The sequence below is a fragment of the Vigna angularis genome, chromosome 1 (assembly GCF_016808095.1).
Source record: "Vigna angularis cultivar LongXiaoDou No.4 chromosome 1, ASM1680809v1, whole genome shotgun sequence".
NCBI classification, from domain to species: Eukaryota; Viridiplantae; Streptophyta; class Magnoliopsida; order Fabales; family Fabaceae; genus Vigna; species Vigna angularis.
This window is the reverse complement of record NC_068970.1, coordinates 55,826,968-55,851,786: the sequence shown is the minus strand read 5'-3', so window position 1 is coordinate 55,851,786 and position 24,819 is coordinate 55,826,968. Positions and strand designations below refer to the sequence as shown.

Below are 24,819 nucleotides of genomic sequence, written 5' to 3'. Positions count from 1 at the left end.
GAGCGTTTCTGCGTGCTAACTTCTTGGTTCAGTTCTATACATTGTTGGAGACTCTTCCAAGCTCATTATTAGCTACAAAATAAGGGATTATTGATGAAAGTACATCAAAGTAGCCAAAAACACAATTATTCAGAAAACAAGACAAAAGAAGAGGATTTAACAAGTTATAAGTTAGAAAGGAGTTGATTTTGCTACTAAATTGATGCTTAGATAATGGTAAAAATTAGCATTATCAAAGGTGTGTTTCATCTTTTGTGGCTTCAAGAGTTGTGTTTTCTTTCCTAAATTATTCTTACTTTTATTTGTAATCCCAGGTTATTTTTAGTGACTAGTTAATCTCTCTTTTAAAAGTGATTAACAACTGGATGTATGATCTTTTGATCTAAACCAGTATAAAATAACTTGTGCATTTTTTTCTTTCCCTACTCTCCTGATTTAACTATTGTTGTTATAAAGGAATTTTATTTATTGTAACTTTGATTTTGAAAGGGAAAATTTTAAAGTATAATTTTTATTAAGAAACCAAATCACCCCCTTCTTGGTTTTGTCAACGTAAATATTTCCTAACAACAATCCTAATACGACTCAACTTAACTTAGGCTAGGACTGACTTAGTGCAACTCAAGTCTGGGTTAACTGGACTTGAGTTGAGCACATATCAATTTCATTCATTCTAGCCTAAGTTAATTTAACTTGAATCTTATTGGACATGTGTTAGCTAGGTTGGCTTTAAATTATAATTTAGTTTAACTTGTTTGTTTTTGGTTTAATTTTTGTTTCTTCCTTATAAGGAGTGGTTCCCTTTTTCCTGTAATGTGACAAATTACTTTTGTACTTTTATTCATAAAAAAACTTTATCACCTTTCTCACGTTTCTGTGATGTAGCATCCTGTCAAGATACTACGTAAACCACTTGATTTTTTTTATTTGTAACTAAAAAACATTTATTTCGCACCATTAAAAAATTTTATACTGAAGTACACAAGTGTCACTTCCCATCACTTTCCTCATAAGTTTCGTCGACAAAATTCACCTTCGGTACAACTTTGTTGAGTCTACCACTTCTTGTTGCTCTGCCAGATACCACACTAGCAATCCTCAGGGTTAGCTCCTAAGGCCCCTTAGGGTCAGCTCTCAAAAATTTGTCACCTTTTATTGATACTCATACATTTCTCAACCAAACAAAACCAAACACATGCATGTATTCCCTTCAAACTCGTCATCATCATTTCAAACCATCCAAATAAAATTAAAACTTAATCAAAGCACAAACAATGCCTAAAACACAAAATTCAAAAGAGCTAGAGTCGTCCAACAACTTCTTGGCTACAAAACCAACGGTAAGTGCACATGTCGCAACATAGCAAGTGATAAATATCATTCTCTCGCAAGAGAGTTGTGCAACACTTGACAACTCTCACAATTCACAACTTAATTAGACAAAAAGATAATAAAAACACAAGAAACTCATTCTTGTACTTTTATCAAATAATTTGGTATGCAAGGAAATGTATCATAGAATATTTATAATTTGTTGAGACTAGAGTTCAAACACTTCATTCTCATGTATTGAAAAACATCTCAATTTCATATTCATCTCAAAATCAACTCATAAGCATACTCAAATCTTATCCCTAGTGACTTTGAGCCTATGATAACTTATCAAGTTTCAATTCCTTGAATCTTCAACAAACAATCATGCATTAAGTTCAAGAGTCTAAAATTATTAATGAATCAAGCTTTATTCCTAGACAGAAAGATTTATTAGGCATTCAATTTCAAGTCTAGATTCTAAAGATATTTCCCATCACCTCAAGAATCATAAATCAAGCATGGGATCCACATCTAGCATTAAGCATGGAAATTGAATACTAACATGAATTGGAAAAACATATATCATTAATAGTACAAAATTACACAAGAGTTCCATGTTTTACAACTAATTTAACAAAAAGGATTAGCCCTTTATGGTGGAAAACTTAGGGTTCTACAAATTGAAGAGATAGAAAAGAAATTGAAACAAAAATGAAGATGAAGGTCCTTTCCCAAGACACGTAGCACCTACTCCAAGCTTCAATTGTGTCTCTCCTTTGCATTTCCACCTTTAATCTACAACCCATATTCTTCTTCAACCTCAAAAGGAGAGAAACCACCGTTGATGAAGAAGGAAACCTAAAGAAGAAAAAAAATCCAACTTTTATATACCTTATATATTTTAACAGTCAAAACATGATTACACATAATATAACCTTATTGTTGTAATTTTGGAAACATAATTTAATCCTAATAAATATAATAACCACAAATAGCAAACTAATGAACCAATACTTTCACTTTTATTTGCAATATAATATACCTTATAAATTTACCAAAAAGGCAATTGCCATATATTATGCGTATATTATATCATATACCTTATATGGTATAAAAATACCATAAACATTTTTATGTATAACAAGAACAAAACTTGTTCATATTTTCAGTTTTAAAATACTTGTTTTAGAAACTAGATACTTCCATATTTTTAGTCTTAAAATAATATGGATAATCATTCATCTCTAAAAAAAAATAACACGCACCTCTAATCATTACAAAACAATAAAGTCAAATATTATATAGTCACACCATAGTTTAAATTATACGAAAATAATAATTAGAGTTAACTCTCCTGACCTCTATTTAAAGACCTAAATATAAATTATATACATTGGACTAGACAAGATTGAAACCCATCACACCTTTATATATATTTAGAACAAACACTATAATCAACTAAACTACGAAATCAATTGGTCATAAACCTGACTTAATAATATGAATATAATTATACACTTTAACCTCATTTCATGCTTATTAAAAATAATTCTAATAGGTGTACTTGATGAGGATTGAACTCATGATTTACAATGCCAACAAGCTCTAGCCAATTGGACTACCTCCTCATCTTAACTTTTGTGTTTGTGTTATTCTAATATGGTATCAAAAGAACATATTTATTCCGCTTGATTTATTTCCCTTTTTTCTTTTTTTCGTCATGGCCACTCCTTACACTGCCAACACCAACACCCAAAGACATTTCCTAAGATACTCTCTTCTTGCATCACTTTGATGGCCCTGGCCTCATTCTACTAGTGATGTGACTTGGAATCGTGTCATGCATGTGGCCATTTATGTCAAAAACAAAGTTGTCGTTAGTTGATGGGAGTCTTCCACTCCCCCTTCGATTGATCATTCTTTGCATCTTGGTCGCACACCAACAACATCGTCATCTCTTAGTTGTATAATTGTTTCCAAGGATATCGTCACCAACATCCTGTTTGCCTCCACTGCTCGCGAGATTTGGGAAGATCTGAAAACTAAGTTTTCCAAAAAGAATGGCCCTCGCAACGCAATCTTGTTTGCCTCCACCGCCATGTTCTCTGTTTATTCAATCTCCACTCACAAATGCACAACCCCATCATAATCCATCCATTTACATAAGACTCACGAGGCACTCTCAAAGGCACATCCCACGCTTGAGCTCCATTTCATCTAAAGCTAATTAAAAAAAAATCCTTTGAGACTTGGTGAATAAGGCTAAAGGTGACTGTGTTACGTCTTGTTTATGTGCTTACTAAAATATTGAAAAATGAGATATGGGACGTGAGGTTGAAGATTAACATTGTATCTCTTAAGTACTTGATTTGATTTAAGGGTAAGTGTTGACATAGATGAATAATTAACGTCTTAAGTAAGTAGAATATGTAGTTAAAATTCTTACAATAGTTAGAAGCTACAAAGATGACAAAAATATCCTTTATGTACATAAAATTCGCGACAGATATTTGATATCTGTGAATATTTATTACTAACAGGGTATTTTAATACCAACTTATAAACGGGTTAAATATGAGTATTATACTGAGTATTCGCAAAAGTTAAAATAAATATTTAATTTATATTTTAATAAATTAAATTTAATTAAAATTAAAATCAATTTATATTTTAACAGGTTACATTTAATTAAAATTAAATTTTAATTTATATTATATTTTTTATAATTTTATTTAAATTTTATTTTAAAAACTTATAAATTTTTTTAAATATTGGCATGTATCCATGAATACTTGCAAGTTTAAAAATAAGTAATTTTTAAATAGATATCCGTACAAATAACAGAAATAACAGAGATATAATGAATAAGTTTTTTTTGTTGCAGATGGAGTAGTGGATAAACATTATTGGTGTCTGTTGTCATCATAAAGAGTTAGCTTAAATTTCTATTAATAGTTAGTTGAGAATCAATATAAAAGGCATGTAATCTTTCGTAAAGCTCACTACTTTCATAATCAGATTTCTCTAATTTCAACATAGGAAAGGTAATTCTAACAATTACAAATTAATTATTACTTGATAAATCATTTAAAAAAAAAGAAAGAGTGGTTAATCAAAGATGATATATCATTCTTATATCGAAGGAATTAAAGATGTGTTATAAGTCATACAACAACAACAACTCAATATTTGATCATTATATAAAACCTACACTCCAATTCACAAACTCCACACAACAACAACTCAATATTTGATTGCTGTATAAAAGCTACACTCCAATTCACAAACTCCACACAATAGTAAGCACCGATTTTTATCTTCTAGTTTTCCTTTTAACCATTATAATAGATATAACATTTTAAAAACAAAATCTCGTTAAAAAAAATCTAATTCAATCCAAACATTAGCCTCCAACAAAATCTAGCAACTTATAATCATAATAATAACAAAATATTTAATAAAACTATTAATTAAAATATAAATTAAATTATCAAATAAAAAATTGATAAAATAGTTATACGATGGTAATATAAATTTCGAAGGATGTGAACAATCACACCATATTTTTTCGACTATCTTACTTCCAAAACATTGAAAAGTGAGCGCATATTCATCATTTTCCATATTTAAATAAATTGTTTTTCTTCCCAACGACAGAAGTAAAAACTTTATCCATAGAAACTTTACATTTTATAGGGAATGATTATTACAACTTTACAGCCTCCTCAGATGAATTAGAAGAGCACGAAAAGAGATTTTAATCAGTATGCTATAGAACATATCTAATATAATTTCTTTCAACCTTTTGATTATATGAATTCAATAAGAATTGCATAGTTATATTTAAATTAAAGATTTTTTTTTATATAAACCAGTTCTTCAATTTTTTTAAGAAAATTCATATGTAAGATCCCAATAATATATTGTTTTGACGATTAATTCTTTTAAGAAACTCCCTTTTTCAGAACTATTTTCCATAATATTTAATTAGAGCATGCATTTAGCAGGAATCTTTCGATTATCTAAACTTGGAAGACCCCAGAGACTGAACTTAACTCCGATTCCCAAGAAAAGCTAAATATATTCAAACGTGCTTTTAAGATTTCAAACTCTCCTTTCATTACATTTTCCCCCAAGTTTCCTATTTATATGCGCTTGAGCTAAGGACTTCCTCATTAGCCCATAATTTTGAAATCTCGAGTTTGTTGCACTAAAATATGGGTGGAGGAAAAAAGCGTAACGATAATGCTGCTGTTTTTTCTCAACGTGGTAATAATGAGTCACTTGCCTTAGTCCATGTAGAACAACCAGATGCTCTTGCCATGGTTGCACCAATTGTGTCTTCGTACAATGAGAGGATACGTCCAGTTCTGGATGCTATGGAAAATCTAAGGCGTCTTAACATTGCAAAGGAGGGAATTCAGCTTCCTTCCATTGTAGTTGTTGGTGATCAATCATCTGGGAAGTCCAGTGTTCTTGAATCCTTGGCTGGTATTAGCTTGCCACGTGGCCAAGGTATTTGTACTAGGGTACCCTTGATCATGAGGCTCCAAAACCATCCTCTCCCAAGTCCAGAGCTTGTGTTGGAGTACAATGGAAAAAGCATCATGACCGATGAAGCAAACGTCTCTCATGCCATCAATTGTGCAACCGAAGAGCTTGCTGGCCATGGCAAAGGGATTTCAAATAACCCCTTGACTTTAGTGGTGAAGAAGAATGGTGTTCCGGATCTCACAATGGTTGATCTTCCTGGTATAACCCGGGTTCCTGTTCACGGGCAACCTGAGAATATTTATGACCAGATCAAGGACATTATCATGGAGTACATAAAGCCAGAAGAAAGTATCATCTTGAATGTTCTTTCTGCCAGTGTTGATTTCACTACTTGTGAGTCCATTAGGATGTCTCAGAGCGTTGACAAAACTGGGTTGAGAACATTGGCTGTGGTGACAAAGGCTGATAAGTCTCCAGAGGGATTGCTAGAGAAAGTGACTGCTGATGACGTCAACATCGGTTTGGGTTATGTTTGTGTCAGAAACAGAATCGGTGATGAGTCTTATGAGGAGGCTCGAATTCAAGAAGCGATGCTTTTTGATTCTCATAAATTGCTCTCGAAAATCGATAAGTCTATTATTGGAATTCCAGTTTTGGCTCAGAAACTGGTTCAAGTCCAGGCCATGAGCATTTCAAAAACTCTTCCTGAGATCATTAAAAAGATCAATGAGAAACTGGCAAATAATTTGTCGGAGTTAGAAAATTTGCCAGCAAACTTGACTTCGGTGGCTGACGCCATGACTGCATTTATGCAAATTGTAGGACTGACGAGGGAAACACTCATAAAAATTCTTCTCAGAGGAGAATTTGATGAGTATCCTGAGGAAAGAAACATGCATTGCACTGCTAGATTGGTGGAGATGTTAGATTCTTACTCGCATGATCTTTATGGTGATGAGACCATGCAATTTCTTATGGACGAGATACAGGTGTTAGAAGAAGCAAAGTGGATTGGACTTCCGAATTTTATGCCTCGCATTGCGTTTCTCACTATTCTGCAGAAGAAAGTCCGTGGTATTAGAAATATGCCTATAGGCTTTGTTGAAAATGTGTGGGACTATCTGGAGGATGTGTTGATTACCGTTATCACTCGTCATTGTCATAACTACTATCAGCTTTTGGTATCTGCAAAGCGTGCTGCCCAAGTTCTAATATCCAAGAAGAAGCAAAATTCAAGTAATCATGTTAAAGAAGCAATTGAAATGGAAACATACACGGATTACACGTGTAATTCTGAGTTTTCACAAGAATACAATAGGCTAATGTCTCAGCAAGAAGCATTTGTGAATGAAGTTTTGAGTCAGCAACAGCCATTGCATGTGAATCTGGAAGGTGTGGGAAGAATTGATGTTGCTCATCTGAGACAATACCCACTTTCTGTTCTTAATCAAGCATTCGACCTTAAAGTGAGGATGATTTCATACTGGAAAATAGTTCAGAAAAGGCTAATAGATACAATAGCCTTGCATCTGATGCTAAGTATCCATCGTCTTGTTAACTGTGATTTGCAGAAAGAGATTGTGAAAGATCTGTTATCACCAAGTGGTGGTGGGATTGAGAGGCTGTTGGAGGAGTCGCCTTCCATCGCTGGGAAGCGGGAAAGGCTGTCTAGAAGTGTGAGAGTGCTCAGAGAGAGCAAGGTAACCGTTGGAAATATAATAGACAGCATCGGAAACTATGCTGATTTTTAAAAGTGTTTTATGTTGGTTAGCTTTCAGTCCGAAGCTTTAAGAGTCTAAGTTGTTTTTTATTTCCTTTTGTTGAACTATGCAATATGCTTTGAGTTTTATAATTTACGTTTTAGTAAAATCAATGAACGTTTGCTGTTTATTTCCCAGTGTTTTGTGTCTTATCTTTTACTTACAATCATTTGTGCAATCTTTAATATATTTTTACTATTAATATACACTAAATAAATATTGCTGAATCTTGTCGTGGATACTGATCATTTTTTCACAAACAGCAAGAGAAAGCACTCAGTACTAACTAAATTAAGGTTTTACTAACTTTTTCTTAACCAGCCATTATTTCAATTTTAGTACCATGTCGATTTAGAATTTAAAAAGAAAAGCATAGTGCGCAAGTAAAAATGAATGCAAAAACATCAAGCCAAATCCCAGAAGTAACACTTGCATGAAAAACAAATTAGAGTTTACCAATCACGCTTACTTTATTTCATGAACCCTTCATTATTATGTCATTTGAAATCAAATGATTAGAAACATTCAATAATTTCCCGAAATGAAATAGGGAAAAAGAAAAATAAAAATAGTAGAATGTAGGTTAGATTGTCCTTAAATTATTTGCGAACTTCTTAATTAAAACAAAATTTAGTGAGGTCTAAGTAAGCAAAATATTTCTTTCTTTGGATTAATTTATAAAAATTTAAGCATCAAAGAAAATAAAATTCATTACCAATGATCCATTTATTTATTTATTTAGAGACTTACCTGAAAACTTCTAAACAGTTGAAGGACTAAGCTAGTAATTTAAATATCTCCATGAGCAGTTAGAGTTTTAGAGGGGTCCTAAAATTACTATGTCCTAAAATAGTGATCATTAAGGTTGGTTTCCCTAAAAGATTAAGCGTCTATGCTCTAAGGATGTCTCATGTTGTTGCATTACTCTCAGCAACAAAGAAGTTATGAACCAACACCAAATCATTTGCCAAATGTTTAAGGCGAGGTAAGTGTGAGAACTCCTGTTGAATTGTCTAATTGACTTGAACTTAAACTGTGGTTTTCCCTTTGCTGATAGATATCCCTCATGGATTTAAACCTTATATCTTCACTAAAGTCACTTGACTGTGGGATTTTATCTGGAATTCTTGCTCTTCCTTCGAGCATCCTTACAACCTCAGACATTGTAGGCCTATGTGAAGGTGATACATCCGTGCACAGAAGAGCAACTTTCATCAAAATTATTGCTTCTGTTGGTTTTATCTCTGATCCCAACCTTTCATCCACCAGTTCTATTAAGCTTTCAGTACGCTGTAGATGACATGCCTGCAATGGAAATTCTATTACCTCTCTTTTACGTGGTGAAAGTACAGATATTTGGATTACATAACTACCAAAGAAAGGGATTCATAATAATGCAAAAAATGGATAAGGGATTGAAGCAATAGTAGATAACCTTGTCTAAAAGGCAAACACGATTATCACTAGGCATGTAATTGTTATTGCTCTTCCCACTAACAACTTCCAAGACCACAACCCCATAACTGTAAACATCAGCCTTGTAAGACAAGCGACCCCATAATGCATATTCCGGTGCCATGTACCCTCTGCAAAACAAAGTCAACAGAGTCCAATTCATGATCAAGAAAACTTTTTTTTAGTCTTATTATCAAAGGAGAGATAACTGACATTGTTCCAGCTATTCGGGTGGTGATATGGGTCTTCTCTTCATCATCAAGCCTAGCCAACCCAAAGTCTGATATTTTGGGGTTTAAATTCCCATCCAGTAACACATTAGTAGCCTTGATGTCTCGATGAACAATCTTGAGTCTTGATTCTTCGTGAAGAAATGCAAGACCTTTTGCTATGCCAATACAGATCCTAAGCCTTGTTGGCCAATCAAGATTAAGTTGATCTTTTGAGCCTATGCAAAAACAAGTTAAAGTTTAACAATATGAATCATAATAACTGAATTAGTTTCTCTCAACCAAAAGAGGAAGAAAAACAATTAGAAATAACATTCACTCCCTATTTTGTATCCACAAAAAGGGAAAAGGATAAATTTCCATGACGACAAACTTCCTCAAGTTAATCAGATCTCATAGAGATTTCTCATAGTGACCACTTGGGATCTTATCCCACAGAACATTTAATAAATGATAAGGCAGAAGACAAAAAGAGACATTAGTTCACACTTCTGGGTAGAAACTCACTGAACAAAGCTTGAGCCAGGCTATTATTTTCCATGTACTCATACACCAACATTAATTGATTCCCTTCAATGCAACATCCATGAAGTTTCACAAGATTAGGGTGTTGCAAACAAGATACCAAGCCTATCTCATTTAAAAATTCATGATTCCCCTGTCGTGACTTTGATGAGAGTTGTTTGACTGCTACCAGTGTACCATCAAATAATTGACCCTGCAATCCAATAGTTAATTGGAATTTTAAATGCTAGGCATGACCATAAATTTTTACTCTTAGAAGAAAGTTGGGAGTTCACTTCAAATCTAATACCTTGTATACAGGACCAAATCCACCTTCTCCAATCTTGTTAACTGGACTGAAATCCTCTGTGGCCTCTCTAATTTGTTCTAATGTAAATGTCCCCATTTTAGAATCTTGTCTTTCAGTACCTGTTGGATAAGTCAACCATAAAATACATGTTCCAGAGAAACAACATATCTGAATTTATTTGAGGCAAGTACAAATGTTTCTAATGTACCAATATACATACTTGTCACCATAAATACTATAAGTGAATGCATACAGATTATCAAAAGAAACCCAGCAAACTTTTTGCTATACATAGGTCAGAAACTCAGGTACAGCATACCATTCAATTTGATTACGACATTAATTATTGCAATTTGCAAAGGAAGTTCAAATTAATGAACACAAATTCATGATGTTGTATTAATTATATTTCCTAATTTAAGGACGCCTTAATGAGATAACAATGACAAGAATTCTGTGTTTTCTTTTCATTCCTATTTTCCACCTTTGAGTCTGTTTCTGTATTTCTGGTAAAGAAACCAACTCCTTTATATGTTCCATTGACTAAGCCATAAATTCAAATAACCCACCTGAACAAAATGTTCCTAATACATAATTTTTTCTTACTGTGTATCTCCATATTAAATAAATTATGCACAACTGAAATTCTTTTGAGATGTCTTCATATAATAAAATTAATTTAAAATTAAACACAATTAAACATACCATCAGTAATAATTTAAAATATTTGAAATCCTTATGAAACTTTCAGCTGCTACTGAGAAGGTTCGCTTTGTCCAATGAGACGAGTTGCAGCTGCAAAGGTCTTAAGTGTCAATTTTAGGTAGTATTTTTCTTAGGATTTCATGATTTGTTTTTCATGAATAGTTCTGTTATCGGTTAAATATTAATGGACCTTTTGGTCTTGTGTTGTAGGAAAACCACTAAAAGAGGAGTGTGGCAGCGGCTAAGGTATAAAAACACTTGGAAAGAACCCTCAACTAAGAAGGAACAGCATAAACTGTTCCTAGGGTTTAAGGGCAAGGATTCAAAGGGGATTTTCCTTGTGCATCTCTTCTCTAGGTTGGTACAGTAGCTAGAGCTTTAAAAATCCCTTCAATTCTAGTATTTTCCCTTTTCATGATGGATTGCTGAACTCTTTGGAGAAAGAGTTTAATGAATACATTTGGGATTGTGAAGTAATTATCTTCTTGATTATAGTTTAGGCTTTCTCTTAATGTTTGCTTCTATATTTGCTCTAAATACTTTGGTATGAATTGGCTACTCATACTCTGTTTTGATGAACCTTCTTGATGTTGGAAAGTGTAACAATCACGCTTTCTGATTTATTGGAGGTCATTCTTTGGCTGTGCATTTTTTATTTCAGTTCTCTAAAGCCACATGCTCGTATATTTTTCTTTAAGGAATTTATATTTGTAAGTTTAGAAGAAATTACAAGCCAAGAATTGGATGAGTCCAGATTCTCTACTGATTTTGTTGGTACTGCTGAATCTTCAAAATACACTGGTGTTGGTACGTTAAATTTTTTTTAATATATTTTAAAACGTCAAAATCAGTGTCAATTAGTGTATTTCAAAGCCACAACAGAGGAACAACACTAAAAACTCAATAGAGAATCCAAATGGTAAGTAGAGGTGTTGTAAAGAGGGCAAGTTGTAAAAATTTCAGGCAAGTTCTGTGTTTGACCCTCCTAATGAGGTCTATCATAATGAACACTTTTTACAATCCTACATAACCACATCTTGTAGCACCCAGCTATAAGTTAACTCGCAATTTCCTAGATGCTAAGTCAAGCGATTGACTTTTCAGAAAGTTTGAAAATCATGAAGAAGACTAAGCAAACTAATTCCAGAATGGTATGGACATGATATTACTTACCTTTTACAGCCCTAATCATTCCTTTGAAGCAGCCATTCCACCAAAAGATTCCAACAATGATGATAACAAGGCACAGAGCGGTAACACCAAACCCAACTCCAACAATTATCATACGCCTTGCACTTTTTTGTTCTGAACAAGGTTTGGAATCTGGAATTGACAAAAAGAATCATGAGATCTAATTATCTCATAAAAGAGAATGGCCGTAGCATAATTAACTTTGAACCACAACTTAAAAGATTAAGCCTTGTTTTTGTCGCAGAATAAAGGCAGAGAAACTAAGCTTAGCCATGCTGTTATTAATAATTGACTTAGAGAAGCATGTTTACTTTCGAAGTCCCATGCAATAATACATTGTTAAAATTTCCAGCATGATTCTAGAGTTCCAGTAGTTTAACATAGTGTAGCTCCGTCGTGCCCTTTGAATGTTATCCACAGAAAAGTCTGATAATGCTATTCTTCCACATACCAGTGAAATGGAAAAATTTAAAAACAAGCTCATGATCCATCTATGCAAAAGAAACTGATGGTTGTGGAGAATAAGATTTGCCTTACTGCAATGTTGATCATCATGTATATAAACTTATTCTAATTTAACCATAAAGGTCACACTGCAAAATTTAGAACTTGAATGCCATTCCATACAACAGTTGAAAATAAAGGGCAGAATAATTCATTAACAAAGCTCCAAATTTTACAAAGTCCAAGGTTTGCTACATCTAAATGACTCTGAATATTCATACAAGCTAATGAGATTAGTTGATAATTGCTAATTTTGCAGGTAAATGGGCCATTTTACTGAACTCTTGAGCATACAAAATATGTAAAAAGTAATTAGTCGCACATAAGTTCAGAACACAGTTAGAAGATAGAACAGTAACTGTGGTTACTACCTCCCTCCATCTGGTTTAGGGTCAAACTCATTGTTAACGAGGAAAGGAAGCTAGAATTTTCAAGAAGTTATACAAGAAAAATTAAGGAAACATGCCCTGCCATAACTAGCCTATTAGTCTATTTGATATTGCATATACCAAAATATCCCTTGAGGAAACTGAAATGTGTAAAATGACCTGCAGTTGAGATGCTATCTTATAATCAAATGTATTACAAAAAGTCACCCCACATGAAATTACCATACTAGAGTTGAATCATTATACAACTCACGAGAAACAATGGAGAGTGCTGATATGAGAGGACCATAAGCTCCACCACCAGGAACCCTTGTTGTCCCCTTTCCAGCCCAATAGAATCGAATCTCCAGAATATTCTCTGTTACACTGACATTATATGGGAAAGTAAGTGGTTTTTGAGGACCATGAATTTCATCTTCAATATTAAAATCCTTCCTAACTAATTTTTCCTGCAGCAGAGAGATCTTGTCAAATTCTGATTGGCCAGCAAAATCTTAGTTTCAATATTTTGATCAATACCTGAATATAGATATCAAATAAGCGCTTCCCAAGACTACTATATGTCTTATCGTTTGTAAATTGTATTTCTGCGAAGTGGAGTTTTACAGTATATTTCCCATTTTCCAAGCAATAGAGAAAATAAGTAAGCGAAAGTGGAGCAACACGTGCCGTTTGATATAGTTCAGGCAAATTTGAAGATGTCAAAGCCCTAGTAAAATGAGCATTTAGGTAATTGCCATCATCCATGAAGTCCCCAGTGCTGCTAAATCCCCAGTGACTTTTATAATTAATATAATATTTAGCAGCTTCACTACCTAACACATCTCCATCTCCTACATAGAGAACATTTTCATCATTTTCCATCACATTTACATCCTTTCCACCACAGTTAATACGAAAACAATGTGAATCTGCAATAAGTGAAAATTCAAGTCAGAAAAAAATTATCACATAACAGTTGTGCTCAATCATAATTCAACTTCTGGATGGTCATGCTCTACTATTTCTTTTTTGGCTGTTCAAATCTCAAATCAGTTGAAAGTTTTGATATGATAATAACAGTCAGCACATTATATAGTATATATCATTAAAGTATAAAGCTATAACGCTTTTAGGTAAGTTGGGCTTTTCAAGCACGGATTTAAGTTGTCAAAGTCGATTCACTGATACATTTATCCAATTCTGTATTTCCTACTGATCACATTCAGCAATATTCTTTGTCAAAATAACTATCTAGAAATTAAAAACGTATAAATCAAGTTAAAAGTAAATGAGATTAAGCAATTGACTTAAAAAGAGAAAAAAATTAAAATCAAAAGAACAAAAAGAAAAGAAAAATGATAAACACAGGCATACAAGTATCAGTATATCTACCATTATAGCCTTCTATGTGAGTTCATTTAATATGTTAAGTGAATACATGCATGCATATACACTGAAGTAGGTGTGCAAGGATACTCTATAACTTTCTAGGCTAAAATGAATGAAACCTCAAATGGATCATTCATTTTTGAAGAATAGGGAACGGACGTGAAAATGCAAATGAAAATGCCATGCAAATTCTCTCGGACTTGATCAAGTAGCAAAAGGGCCCAAATATAGAATAATATGTACTTACATGCAGGACAATTGGAGATCTCTAAACAGGGAAGAATCTGCTGTCTGTCAATAATCATGAACAACAACACAGTGATACAAAATACTTCAATCAAATTATTAACAACAGAAAGGATAGGTTCTTACAATTTGGTCCCGAAGAAGCTCCGGAACAAGTTTAAGTTTAAATTTCTGCCCAAGTCAAACAAGATGAAACAATAACTAGTTTTTCAATTACATCAAACATGAAGATATATATAAGAATAAAACAACAAAAGCACGCACTCTAACACTACTGTGCCTACTGCACTCACACACATACACTATCTTAATTTCCCGAAACTAGAAAAGAGTAAGAAGTGCAAGAATTAAAGTGTATAAACAGCAAAGTTATGAATAATTATTGCAAAAGACTTTGGATTCTAACAGGTTATCTCTACAAGCAGGTTCATCTGGTCCTTGCCACGTAAAATTGTTGTAAGAAAGATCACTGCAAACGAAACAAATATCAAAATAAAAAATTATCAATTGGCAAATTTTTTCACTATACCACCATAAACAAAATCATATTCTTCAATTAGTGCAGAATCCATCCAAGATGCTATTTTAGGAGAGTGGAACCAGAATACTTATAATAGATTCATAGCTAGAAAGCTGTAGATACATAGAGGAATAAAGAAATATTTGTAAACAAGAACAGTTTGTAATTAAATTAAAATAATGTTCTCACAATAGAGCAAAACAAATATAGGAGTTTCTACACAGTGGAGCAGAAAGATATAGAGTCAGTGTGCTTAAAATCTAAATTGCTTTTGTGGATTGCAAGAACAACTGCTCATATTACACTTGCATTGGAGTTAAAAAGGATACTTTGCAATATTGGAGTTAAATGAGAAAGAACTAAGAAACATACACGCTGCTTCCATCCGTCAAGACTGACTTGGGAATATTTCCACTTAGCATGTTGTGAGTTAGGAAGCTGGAAAAGAAAAAAGAAACAACAGAAAAGGGTTTACTAACTCCAAGGCAATAAAAAGGGAACATTTTTTATTGTATGTCTCGTTATATGGTTCTTTCTAAACACAAACTCGGCTTGAGGAAAAATATCAAATAATACCTACTTCGTTCCACACACATGAAGATATTCTCGCCATAAAATTTCATTTCCTTTGTGATAGTTGAGAGGTATAAGGTAAATTACTTATTCTACTTTTAGTTCAAAGCACAATCTCTTAAAATTTCGAGAAGCTCACTTACAGAAATCTCAGATACCCTGCATGTCGAGCATCTGGTATTTTCCCAACCAACTTATTGAAACTCACGTCCCTACAAAAGTTGAAGAAATAGTACAAAATCCATGGTTAACAGTTTGGATTCTGAAATAGGGTTATGTGAATGTACCAGCAAATTGTTTTCTTATGAATTATCATGATTATGCAATCAAGAATCTGAATCATGTAATTTGTTCATTGAAGCAAATTTTTTATTTATAAAAAAATATGTATTGTAGCATTCTAGAAATAAGTAATAAATGCAATTTAAAATGAGAAAAGTGAAAAAAGAAAGATTAGGTTCTGGCCAATAATAATAATAACAAAAAAAATAACAGCAATAAAAAAAAAACAGTAACAACAAATGGAGCTGGTAACTTACGGGTGGTGCAATTTGTCTCCACCATGACATATAATGATTAAATTAGCATAGGAATTGCTCCATGAAATGCAATATACATGCAGAGTTCCATTAGAAGTAGTACTATATATTGAATCAAGGGTAGATAAATTAGAGGAGATGACTGGTTTCATTTGTATCATATAACTGATCAAATGAAAAACATCAGATGATTTAATTTTACTATAGTTTTCCATTACAATTAAAAGTTCATGGTCTCCTTTTTACTTTTCTTGGGTTAATCTATTCTATTGCTCTAATTCCTAAGTACTTAGCAGAATGACTTTCTTCAATTGAAAATACCTTATATCCAAGGCAACGTTTCTTAATTTCACCAAGATTTCTATTATGACTAAACTGAAACTTGATACACTCTTAGGGTAAATGTGCATAGTTTTGCCCTGCAAGATGTAATGGCGATTCTTGGATTTCAACCAGCACCTCCAAGTCACAAGGCAACAACTTTATCATTGGTTCAAGGTTCACCCTCTTAACTTCATAGACTCAAGCACTTAAATAGTTTCATTGTACACATTCAGTTGCAGATACAGGTGTAAAATATGCATGAAAAACATAAAAGAGAAATAACATTGTTATTGAATTATTTTTATTTCAGTGCCAAATTTTTAATTAGTTATCTTAATTTTGTACAGTAAGTCCAAAATAATATTCTTCTAGGAATAAAATCTTGGCGGGGGTGAAAACTTTTCTTTATAGATGTAATATCATACCTTTGGTTCAATTTATTAAGAGTGTTGAATTACAAGTGTGAATGTGAGTGACTTCTGCATTGTATGTTCTCTCTTTAGCAGAAGCTTTCTATCTAGGAGTACTTGACAGAGGACTTTAGAGCTTAGTCATGACCGCTAGATACTTGTGTACCAATTTTATGCCCTTAGGACTAAAAAATTTAAGAAAGCCCTGGTTGCAAGGTTAGGAGGGAGAAGTGATGAACTCATTTAAAATTGAAAGATTTGAAGCAATTTAACATTGACTGTGGATGTCTATATACAAGCTTTCAAGTTCTCATCTTCTTAGGTAAAGAAATCATCGTAGGACCAATACTAGGGGTTATTTCATAGGAGGATTTCAAGCAAGTATTAAACCGAAACTACATATAAATTTCAATCTGCCTCCATATTTCGGTAGTTATGGGATGCAGCAGTTTCAGCTGTGATGAGGTCATTGAAGAGAAACAGAGGAGGAATGATAAGTGAGGCCACTAAAACATATGTAACAATGTATTATCAGTAGTAACAGTCATGTTAGCAGTTTAGAGCAGAAAGTAGGAACAATTTCATGTTATTAAGTATGTGGGTAATAGGAGGATGGGGGGATAACAGTGTCGTTCTATGTAATTTGGACAGAAAACTCATCTATACAGGAGTCAAATACATTGGGATAGCAAGTTCTGTTGTATTCTGTGTATTGTGTGTGATTTAATATAGTTGTTTTTCAATCTATCCATTGGTGTTGTATTCGATATTTTTATGTATGTGAGTTTGCCTCTGTTGGTGTCTATACATGTATAAGGAAATGATAATATTTGTATTTAAGGAAAAAGAAATATTGTACTTGTATTTGCTTCAATGATAGAAGAATTGAAAAGCAAACTTTGACAAAAAAATATCCAAAATTTCTACTTACAACATCTCCAATTTCTCCATACTCCACAAGTAGCTTGGAAGAACTCCAATAATATGGCAGTTTCTCAAAATCCTACATTGAATTACTTTACATTAAACAGTAGCAGAAAAAATATTCCAAATAGTTTTTTACAAAAAAAATTAAACATACAGTATTTTCATTCGTGTCATGTTGATTAAATTGGGAAAATCCTGACTTGGACCATTTATGTCACTAATCCTCCTGTATCAAATTTACCCGCATGAGATAAATATAGATGTAACAAGAAAACCAGGTGAAAACATTGAACTAATAAAAAAAATTAGTAGACATTTTACTTACAATTGATATAAATTACTCAAAAGAGATATATTTGATGGGATAGGTCCCTCCAGTCCACTTGCAAGCATGTCTCTTCAATGATGTACATTATAATGATAGTAAATGTGAAGTATTGTTAAAACAAGAAAAAAGCAAGTGAATTGCAATCTCACAATCTTTGAAGATATTTCCAATTCTGTATGAAGAAGCTAGGTATTTCTCCGCTAAAATTGTTGTCACTTATCCTGCTGCAGTGCACCATGAAATGACATTTTTCAGGGGAAAGTATTTACTTTCTAAGTAACAGTTAATCGGAACTTACAATTCTGTCATATTCTGCAACTTAGCAAGTGTCACCGGTAACTTCCCAGAAAAATTATTGGACGATAAAACCCTGCAAAGATAACATTGCATGTAAAAACAATCAGATACAGAGTGTAATCTTTCAAATTTATTCTGACAGTAATATAATGGAATCTTGGAAAATAAATACAAATCCATTGCCTTACAATAGTTCCAGCTTAAATAGACTTCCAAGTTCGTGGGGAACAACACCAGAAAATTGGTTTGCTTCAAGGTTCCTTTTTGAGGTCAGAGAAAAAGAAGTGAAAAAAGAAGAAAATTTAGAGATGTCCAATGAGAAAATAAGATCAAAAGCACTACCCCGTTAATGATAAAGTAATCATGCACTAATAAATTTATGTACAGTTTGCTGATTAGAGTTACCCTAATTTTCGATGAGTTGGCCGTGTAATTTTTTTACAATAAAAATTAAATTCACCATTAATATCCTTTAAGAATAGTGACTAGGTAATCTGGTAAATAATCACATCACATGACTAGAATATTGCTTGAAACTTCTGCAAGCATATATAATGACACAAAAAAATGAGCCAGAAATTTAGTTTCAGAGAATAACTAAATGAGCAAGTTTATTTATAAACTTACAGGTATGTTAGAGTGGTAATTCTTCCCAACTCTATAGGAATTTCCCCTGACAAATGATTAGCAAATACAGAGCTGCACAACATACTGTATTTAATACTGAAGGCCAGTAACTAGATGAATATTTCAATTAATAGAGAAGAACTTACATTGAAGTTAAATTTGTCGAACCCCATTCCTTCGGAATCGTACCACTTAGGTAGTTGAAAGCAAAATCACTACAACGAAAGCATATTTCATTTTAATTTGCAACATGACAAGTTAAAGTTCCACCAAAATGGTAAGAAAACTAAGTTGAGACCAAAAAACGAGACCTAAGTTTTAACTTAAAAACTGCATACGGAAGTACTTTTAAGATGTTACAAGTTCTTACACTTTGCTGAGGTAAGGAAGCTTAACCAATTGAGGTGGAAGCATGCCAGGAAGGTTGACCTTCTTGAAAAGGCTAAAACATGGAAAGTTATTTTAAACAACAATTAGGAGCAAAGCAATTTCCAAATTCAAAGTCCAGAATGATTTTCTTCTGATAGATGCTACTATAAGGAAACTATAGATTAAAGTATAAACAACTATCTGTGTCAAAAAATATAGCAAAGCATAAATTACTTCAAAACATTCAGGATAAGGTAAAGAGAATTTTACATCTCTACTACGTGACAGGTGTTGTTTTCAATAGAGCAATCACAAACAATTTTCCTTTCAGATTCTTTAGGTGGATCTGGTGTTGATCTCAGCATTTTAACAGAACAATAATCACTGTCAAACTCCCAATAGGTGGCCCCCATCGTGCTAGTGATTTCCTTAAGAGCATCAACTGTAATTTTTTTGACAGTCACTATAACATAACAAATCAAAATGCATGGAAGAAAAGGAAACAACATCAATCAATGTTTGAACTAGGAGTTCAATAAAGATAGACCTTAGGTATCCATATATATAATCAGATGAACTGACACCAGAGATTCACTGTCTAACTGATACCAACTAGAAAAAGCGGCAAAGTCTTCAAATCAAAGAGGTTTACATGTTTGAACTGCACATAATGTCATTGACAATTGTACGCAAGAAATTATTGGTTTAAAAGTTTAATAGAAAAATCTAAGAAACTTTTAAAGAGAGAAGAGAGATATTCATACTCCAAAAGGTATCATATTCATATCAACTAGTTTAGAATTGTCGTACTATAAATTCTTATAGAGAAAGTGACATCGTTTAGAATTGTCATGGTATCATATTCATATCAACTAGTTGGTTGCTGGAGCTGAAAAGGTAAATAGGAAAAAGGATATCTTTAACAAGAACAAGCAATCCCAGGATTAAAACCATCAAAACTGATTTATTGAATGAATTATTTCTGTGAAAAGTTTAGTTACTCATTATATCTTTGAACGTTAACTTTTTATTTATAACACCATTGCTTCTTACTCTATGTGTGTATGCATGTTTGAACTCCAAGTGTAAATCTAAATTCTACGTTAGGTAAACATGAGAAAATCGAAAGCTATATGAAAAAAAAATTCATAAATTCATTATTTTAAAGTTTTGACTTGAGAATGATGTTAATTCTTTTATGTAAGTTGGATTTATATCTGTTAATGTATTTGATTATGTTTTTATTAGATTATTATTTTCTAACTTAAAAAAATTGCTGTTAGAATTTATTCATATTTACTCTGTGTAAATATCTTTGTTGCATATCTCCTGCAATCTCCAATATTAATGTAAAAATATTCTATGTTGTCTATTTAAGAAAAGAGCGCTGCAGAATAAAAACAAACAATTCTAAGAAAAGAAATCTCTCATATGCTATCTCTTATCTTGATATTTTGACATGGAATCAGAGCGTGGTCTCTGACGTGGTCTTTTCTTGAGTTTTAGTGTTATTTCTTGTGGGGTATCTTGGGATTGAAGTAAACACTTCTTGTGGATGGTCAAACCTTCCACGGTCATCTTCTTTTTGTCTTGATTCGAAAAGTTTCATGAGTTTGCTGCACCATCTTCATACGCACCACACAAGTTTGAGAGGTTGGTATGTCTATCCGGTTGTCATCTTCTTTTTGTGTTGATCCAAAAGTTTCGTGAGTTCGTTGCACCGTCTTCATGCGCAGCACACAGGTTCGTGAGGTTGGTGTTGTCTACCTGACTGGCCGAGCTCCTTCAAAGAAAACCGAGTTCCTACCCGGCTGGCCGACCTCTCTTATCTTGATATTTTTACAATATCTCATTTATATTGTCTCTTTCTAATGAATCCTCTATCGAAAGAGAAAGAAAAACATCAAGGAGAATCAGGTTTGTCTTGATGATCAATTTAGAAAACACCAAGGTTTTGAGGTTGATGAACCCTATCACTTTAGAGATCCAAGATTTAGGAATACGGTTGCATAAACATAAAATAACAAAATATTCATTTAATTCAAAGGAATCAGAGTCTTAACCAAGTACAAGATAGAAACTATTCAAAACTCTTACCAAGTTCCTTTTAACCCAGACTTGGTGTGCTTTAATGGTGGATACGAATTTCAAGTTCTCACCTTTAAGAATTCTCTAATTTTAAAGTAATGAAATTGTCTTCATCCAATTTTAGAATTTTAATCTGTTTTCAAATTTCTTGCTCCAAGAACATATTTTACCATAAAATATTTTTACTTCTCTGTAAAATGAATTACACTATTAAACTCTGGTATTAAATTTAAAAACACACTATCACATACTTCTCTTAATCAGATTGATAGAAAAAGAAATACATTACAAAGCTGAGGAAAACTTGTCTTACTAACGGAGTAGTAACAAGACAGGGTTCCTTTATTTTCCTTTTTATTCATTTCTTTCTTTTTATTAAGATGAACAGGACGAAATTACAGAGAAGAGACTGTTCCTACTGTCAAATTAATTTTCAATTGGAACAAGTTCTGACATTTAACAGCAAAATGACACCTTTACCAATACGGGTCATACTTGTACTTTCAAAACTACAGAAGAAGTAGCAGAGATCAATTAAGATGCATGATGCAAACTTTTGCATAACATTTTCTTGGTTCAAGATGGCAGAGACAAGACAAGATGCTGTAATACTAGAATATGCGAGAGTGGTCCTTTTCAGACAAATGGTTAAACAGGTAAAATAAGCTGCAAACTAAGAATGAAATACTGATTCTTACCCTCCTCTTGGGGAACTTTGCATTCTGCATATTCTAGCCATCTGAAACAACTCGGAGTAAAGAGTAAGAAAGCAAACAGTATCCTAGGTAGCATCCTTAGGCACTTCGTACACAGAACGTGTCTTTGACCTGCAAAACCAATTAGTTGTCTTGTTGTGTCGATAACTTAAATTTGCATCTGAAAATGAACCGAGCAAATGGGCAGCTAGAAACATGAGATTCATAAGAATGGAGGTTGGAAAAGAAATACTCTCTACAGAAACAGTGAGAGAATACGCACGTGAAGGGTGCTTTGTTTTTTCTTAAACAGTGAGAGAACACGCACCTCCTCCATGTTGATAAGGTGATAAGATAAAGTTTGAATGCCACTTTTTGTTGAATGACACCTGAATGTCTGATCTTTAACACTATGAATAATAAAATACTTTGTAATCTATCATTTTTCTGCCGAAAGTCAGGTTTGCTAATTGTTCTTGTAGGAGGTTTAATACATATGTCTCTACAAGAATATATTATCCGTTTTGGATTAAATTTTTATAAATTTATTTTTAATACTATTTTAAATTTTTTTATATAAATTCGTATTTATCTCTTATTTTATCAGATTTTATAATTAATAATTTTATCCATTTAAATTTATATTTTATGTTCAACGAGTAAGAAATATTAAAGAAATTAATGGATGAACAAAGAAATATCTACTGTATTATTGTTCAGAAAAGACCACTTTAACACACGAAAGCTGCTTTTCGAATACAGCCACTCAGGCCTTGACGCCATGTTGCTGTCGCACTGCAACCAAAAAATTACCAACACATGCCATAGCAAATCGTGCTCTACCAAGAAAAACCAATATAAATTTTAATATAAATAAGTTAATTACTTTAGCATATTTGATTATACTATCTCAAAAATATCATTCAGCTAATCCACTTCTTATTTTTAATATTTTTTATTTATTGTATAATTTGTAATTAACGTGTTTAAAAAAAAGCAATTTTAAATATGATTAATGAAATAAAATTGTAATATCTTTCTTTTAACTTTACGGAATAAAAAATAATTTTTGGCTGCTAGAAAGAATTTATCTGGTCTTGGTTTAAATATCAATAAGCAATTGAGCCCATGTATGTCACAGCGTCACATAAATGTTATAAACGTGTATATGATTCCAAACATCCACGTCCAAGAATAAATTCTATTTCTGCACCTGTACTTACATTTTGTCTTTTAATAATCTATTATTAAATGTCGCTTTAGAGAATATTATATATATATATATATATATATATATATATATATATATATATTAAAAAAATTATTTCATCTGATTTTCTTACTAATATTTCATTTTTAATCGTATTAATCTTTCTAAAATCGTATTAATGAATTTTAAAATAGCACTCTATTATTTTATTATAAAAAGCTTATTTATAAATTATGTTAATCGAATTTCATTTCATAAAAATTATAATTTTGTAGAAACTTTTTAATTTTTTTTCTTTTATCTAATTCTTTGAGTTAGTCTCTCATATGTTTGACGATTAAATATTATCAGTAAATTTATGGTAAAGAGATCTACACTTAATCAGAATTTAAAACTGAGTAAATTAACTCTTTTCTCTATTTTTTTAATTAGTTTAACATTTTTAAATACACGTGATTCTAATATTCATGTATGTGATTCAAAATAGCTAAAAGTGAATCTTTGTTTAGGTTTGATCATTAGATTTGTGATTTGATGTATGTGAAAGAACTAGAGCTCTAAGAGCAACTTTGAGTCAAGGATTTTTCTATACCAAGTAAGGCAAGCTAGATTAAGTTTAAATAGTACTACTAAATGATTTGATAAACTAATTGTGACGTTGTGATTGGTATAGTGAAATTTAACTATTTGGTATAGTGAAATTTAACTATTTGATTTTATGCTTGTATATATATGTGTTGATCTAATATATTTAATTGGGTATCTAGTTGTTTGAGGTGGTATGTTATAATCTTTGAGTTAGAAATGACCAGAGATTGGCCTCACTTAGGTATATTGGATAGAAAATTTGGTATGTTAGCTTAGAAGAAAAAATATCAAATTGAATTGCTTATGTTGTGTTGATTGGTTGTTGGCAGGAATTTCTCTATAAGATATTAAATTGATCAAAGTGATGTTTCCTAAGCTAAAATATACTCATATTGCATTCAAATGAAACATAAATAACTCAAGAAGTGTCAAATTGACCAATCGAAACTCAACTTTTTTGGTGCAATGTCGGACACCCCTGTAGTGCCACTAGGCGGCAACCAAATAGGGCCTTACTATCTCAATTATGTTGGGCATAACTTTGGTATTGCGAGGCAAAATATTGACAATGAGCTCATTATTTTGATAGAGTTTGGTGCCACCTAGTGAACGTTGGATGTAATTGGAATGTGTTGGGCACTAAAAGGGTGTTAAGCGCCACCTTGGTTGCATTGGGCATAAATCTTCCAAGGGCACCTTGTTTGGTTGTGCTGAGTGGAACTCTAGGGGCAGTAGGAGGAAATTTTTGGATTCTTAGTTTTGGTTAATCTTTTAATTTCCTTATATCACTTGTATATATGTGAATGACTGGTTGGGATGTATGTTAGAAAGTGGGCTTTTAAGCCTAACTC

At 32.5% G+C, this 24,819-nt stretch overlaps 2 protein-coding genes across 15 annotated transcripts; one reads left to right on the top strand and one right to left on the bottom strand.

Moving 5' to 3' along the window:
• The first annotated feature begins 5,384 nt into the window (after positions 1-5,384).
• LOC108338983 (dynamin-related protein 4C) lies at positions 5,385-7,746 on the top strand. The gene has a single exon (XM_017576090.2). The coding sequence runs from the start codon at positions 5,532-5,534 to the stop codon at positions 7,557-7,559; it is 2,028 nt and encodes a 675-aa protein (XP_017431579.1). The 5' UTR covers positions 5,385-5,531; the 3' UTR covers positions 7,560-7,746.
• Positions 7,747-8,275: 529 nt separating this feature from the next.
• Positions 8,276-22,620, bottom strand: LOC108346471 (probable LRR receptor-like serine/threonine-protein kinase RFK1). 14 transcript variants are annotated; one of them, XM_052871947.1, is made up of 25 exons: positions 22,499-22,620; positions 22,174-22,302; positions 19,658-19,850; positions 19,389-19,460; positions 19,165-19,233; positions 19,019-19,090; positions 18,580-18,651; positions 18,393-18,464; positions 18,244-18,318; positions 18,092-18,163; positions 17,921-17,992; positions 17,771-17,842; positions 15,710-15,778; positions 15,366-15,431; positions 14,880-14,942; positions 14,600-14,644; positions 14,475-14,518; positions 13,376-13,767; positions 13,110-13,305; positions 11,946-12,095; positions 10,068-10,186; positions 9,761-9,971; positions 9,237-9,471; positions 9,004-9,154; positions 8,276-8,873 (listed from the first exon to the last, which is right to left on the bottom strand). In XM_052871947.1, the coding sequence occupies exons 2-25, from the start codon at positions 22,265-22,267 to the stop codon at positions 8,544-8,546; spliced, it is 3,006 nt and encodes a 1,001-aa protein (XP_052727907.1). In that variant the 5' UTR covers positions 22,268-22,302; positions 22,499-22,620; the 3' UTR covers positions 8,276-8,543. The 14 variants fall into 14 exon arrangements, with proteins under 14 accessions (XP_052727907.1, XP_052727906.1, XP_052727904.1 ...); XM_052871946.1 differs by having other exon boundaries at positions 22,454-22,592; XM_052871944.1 differs by having other exon boundaries at positions 22,174-22,351; positions 22,454-22,529.
• Between the last annotated feature and the right edge of the window lie 2,199 nt (positions 22,621-24,819).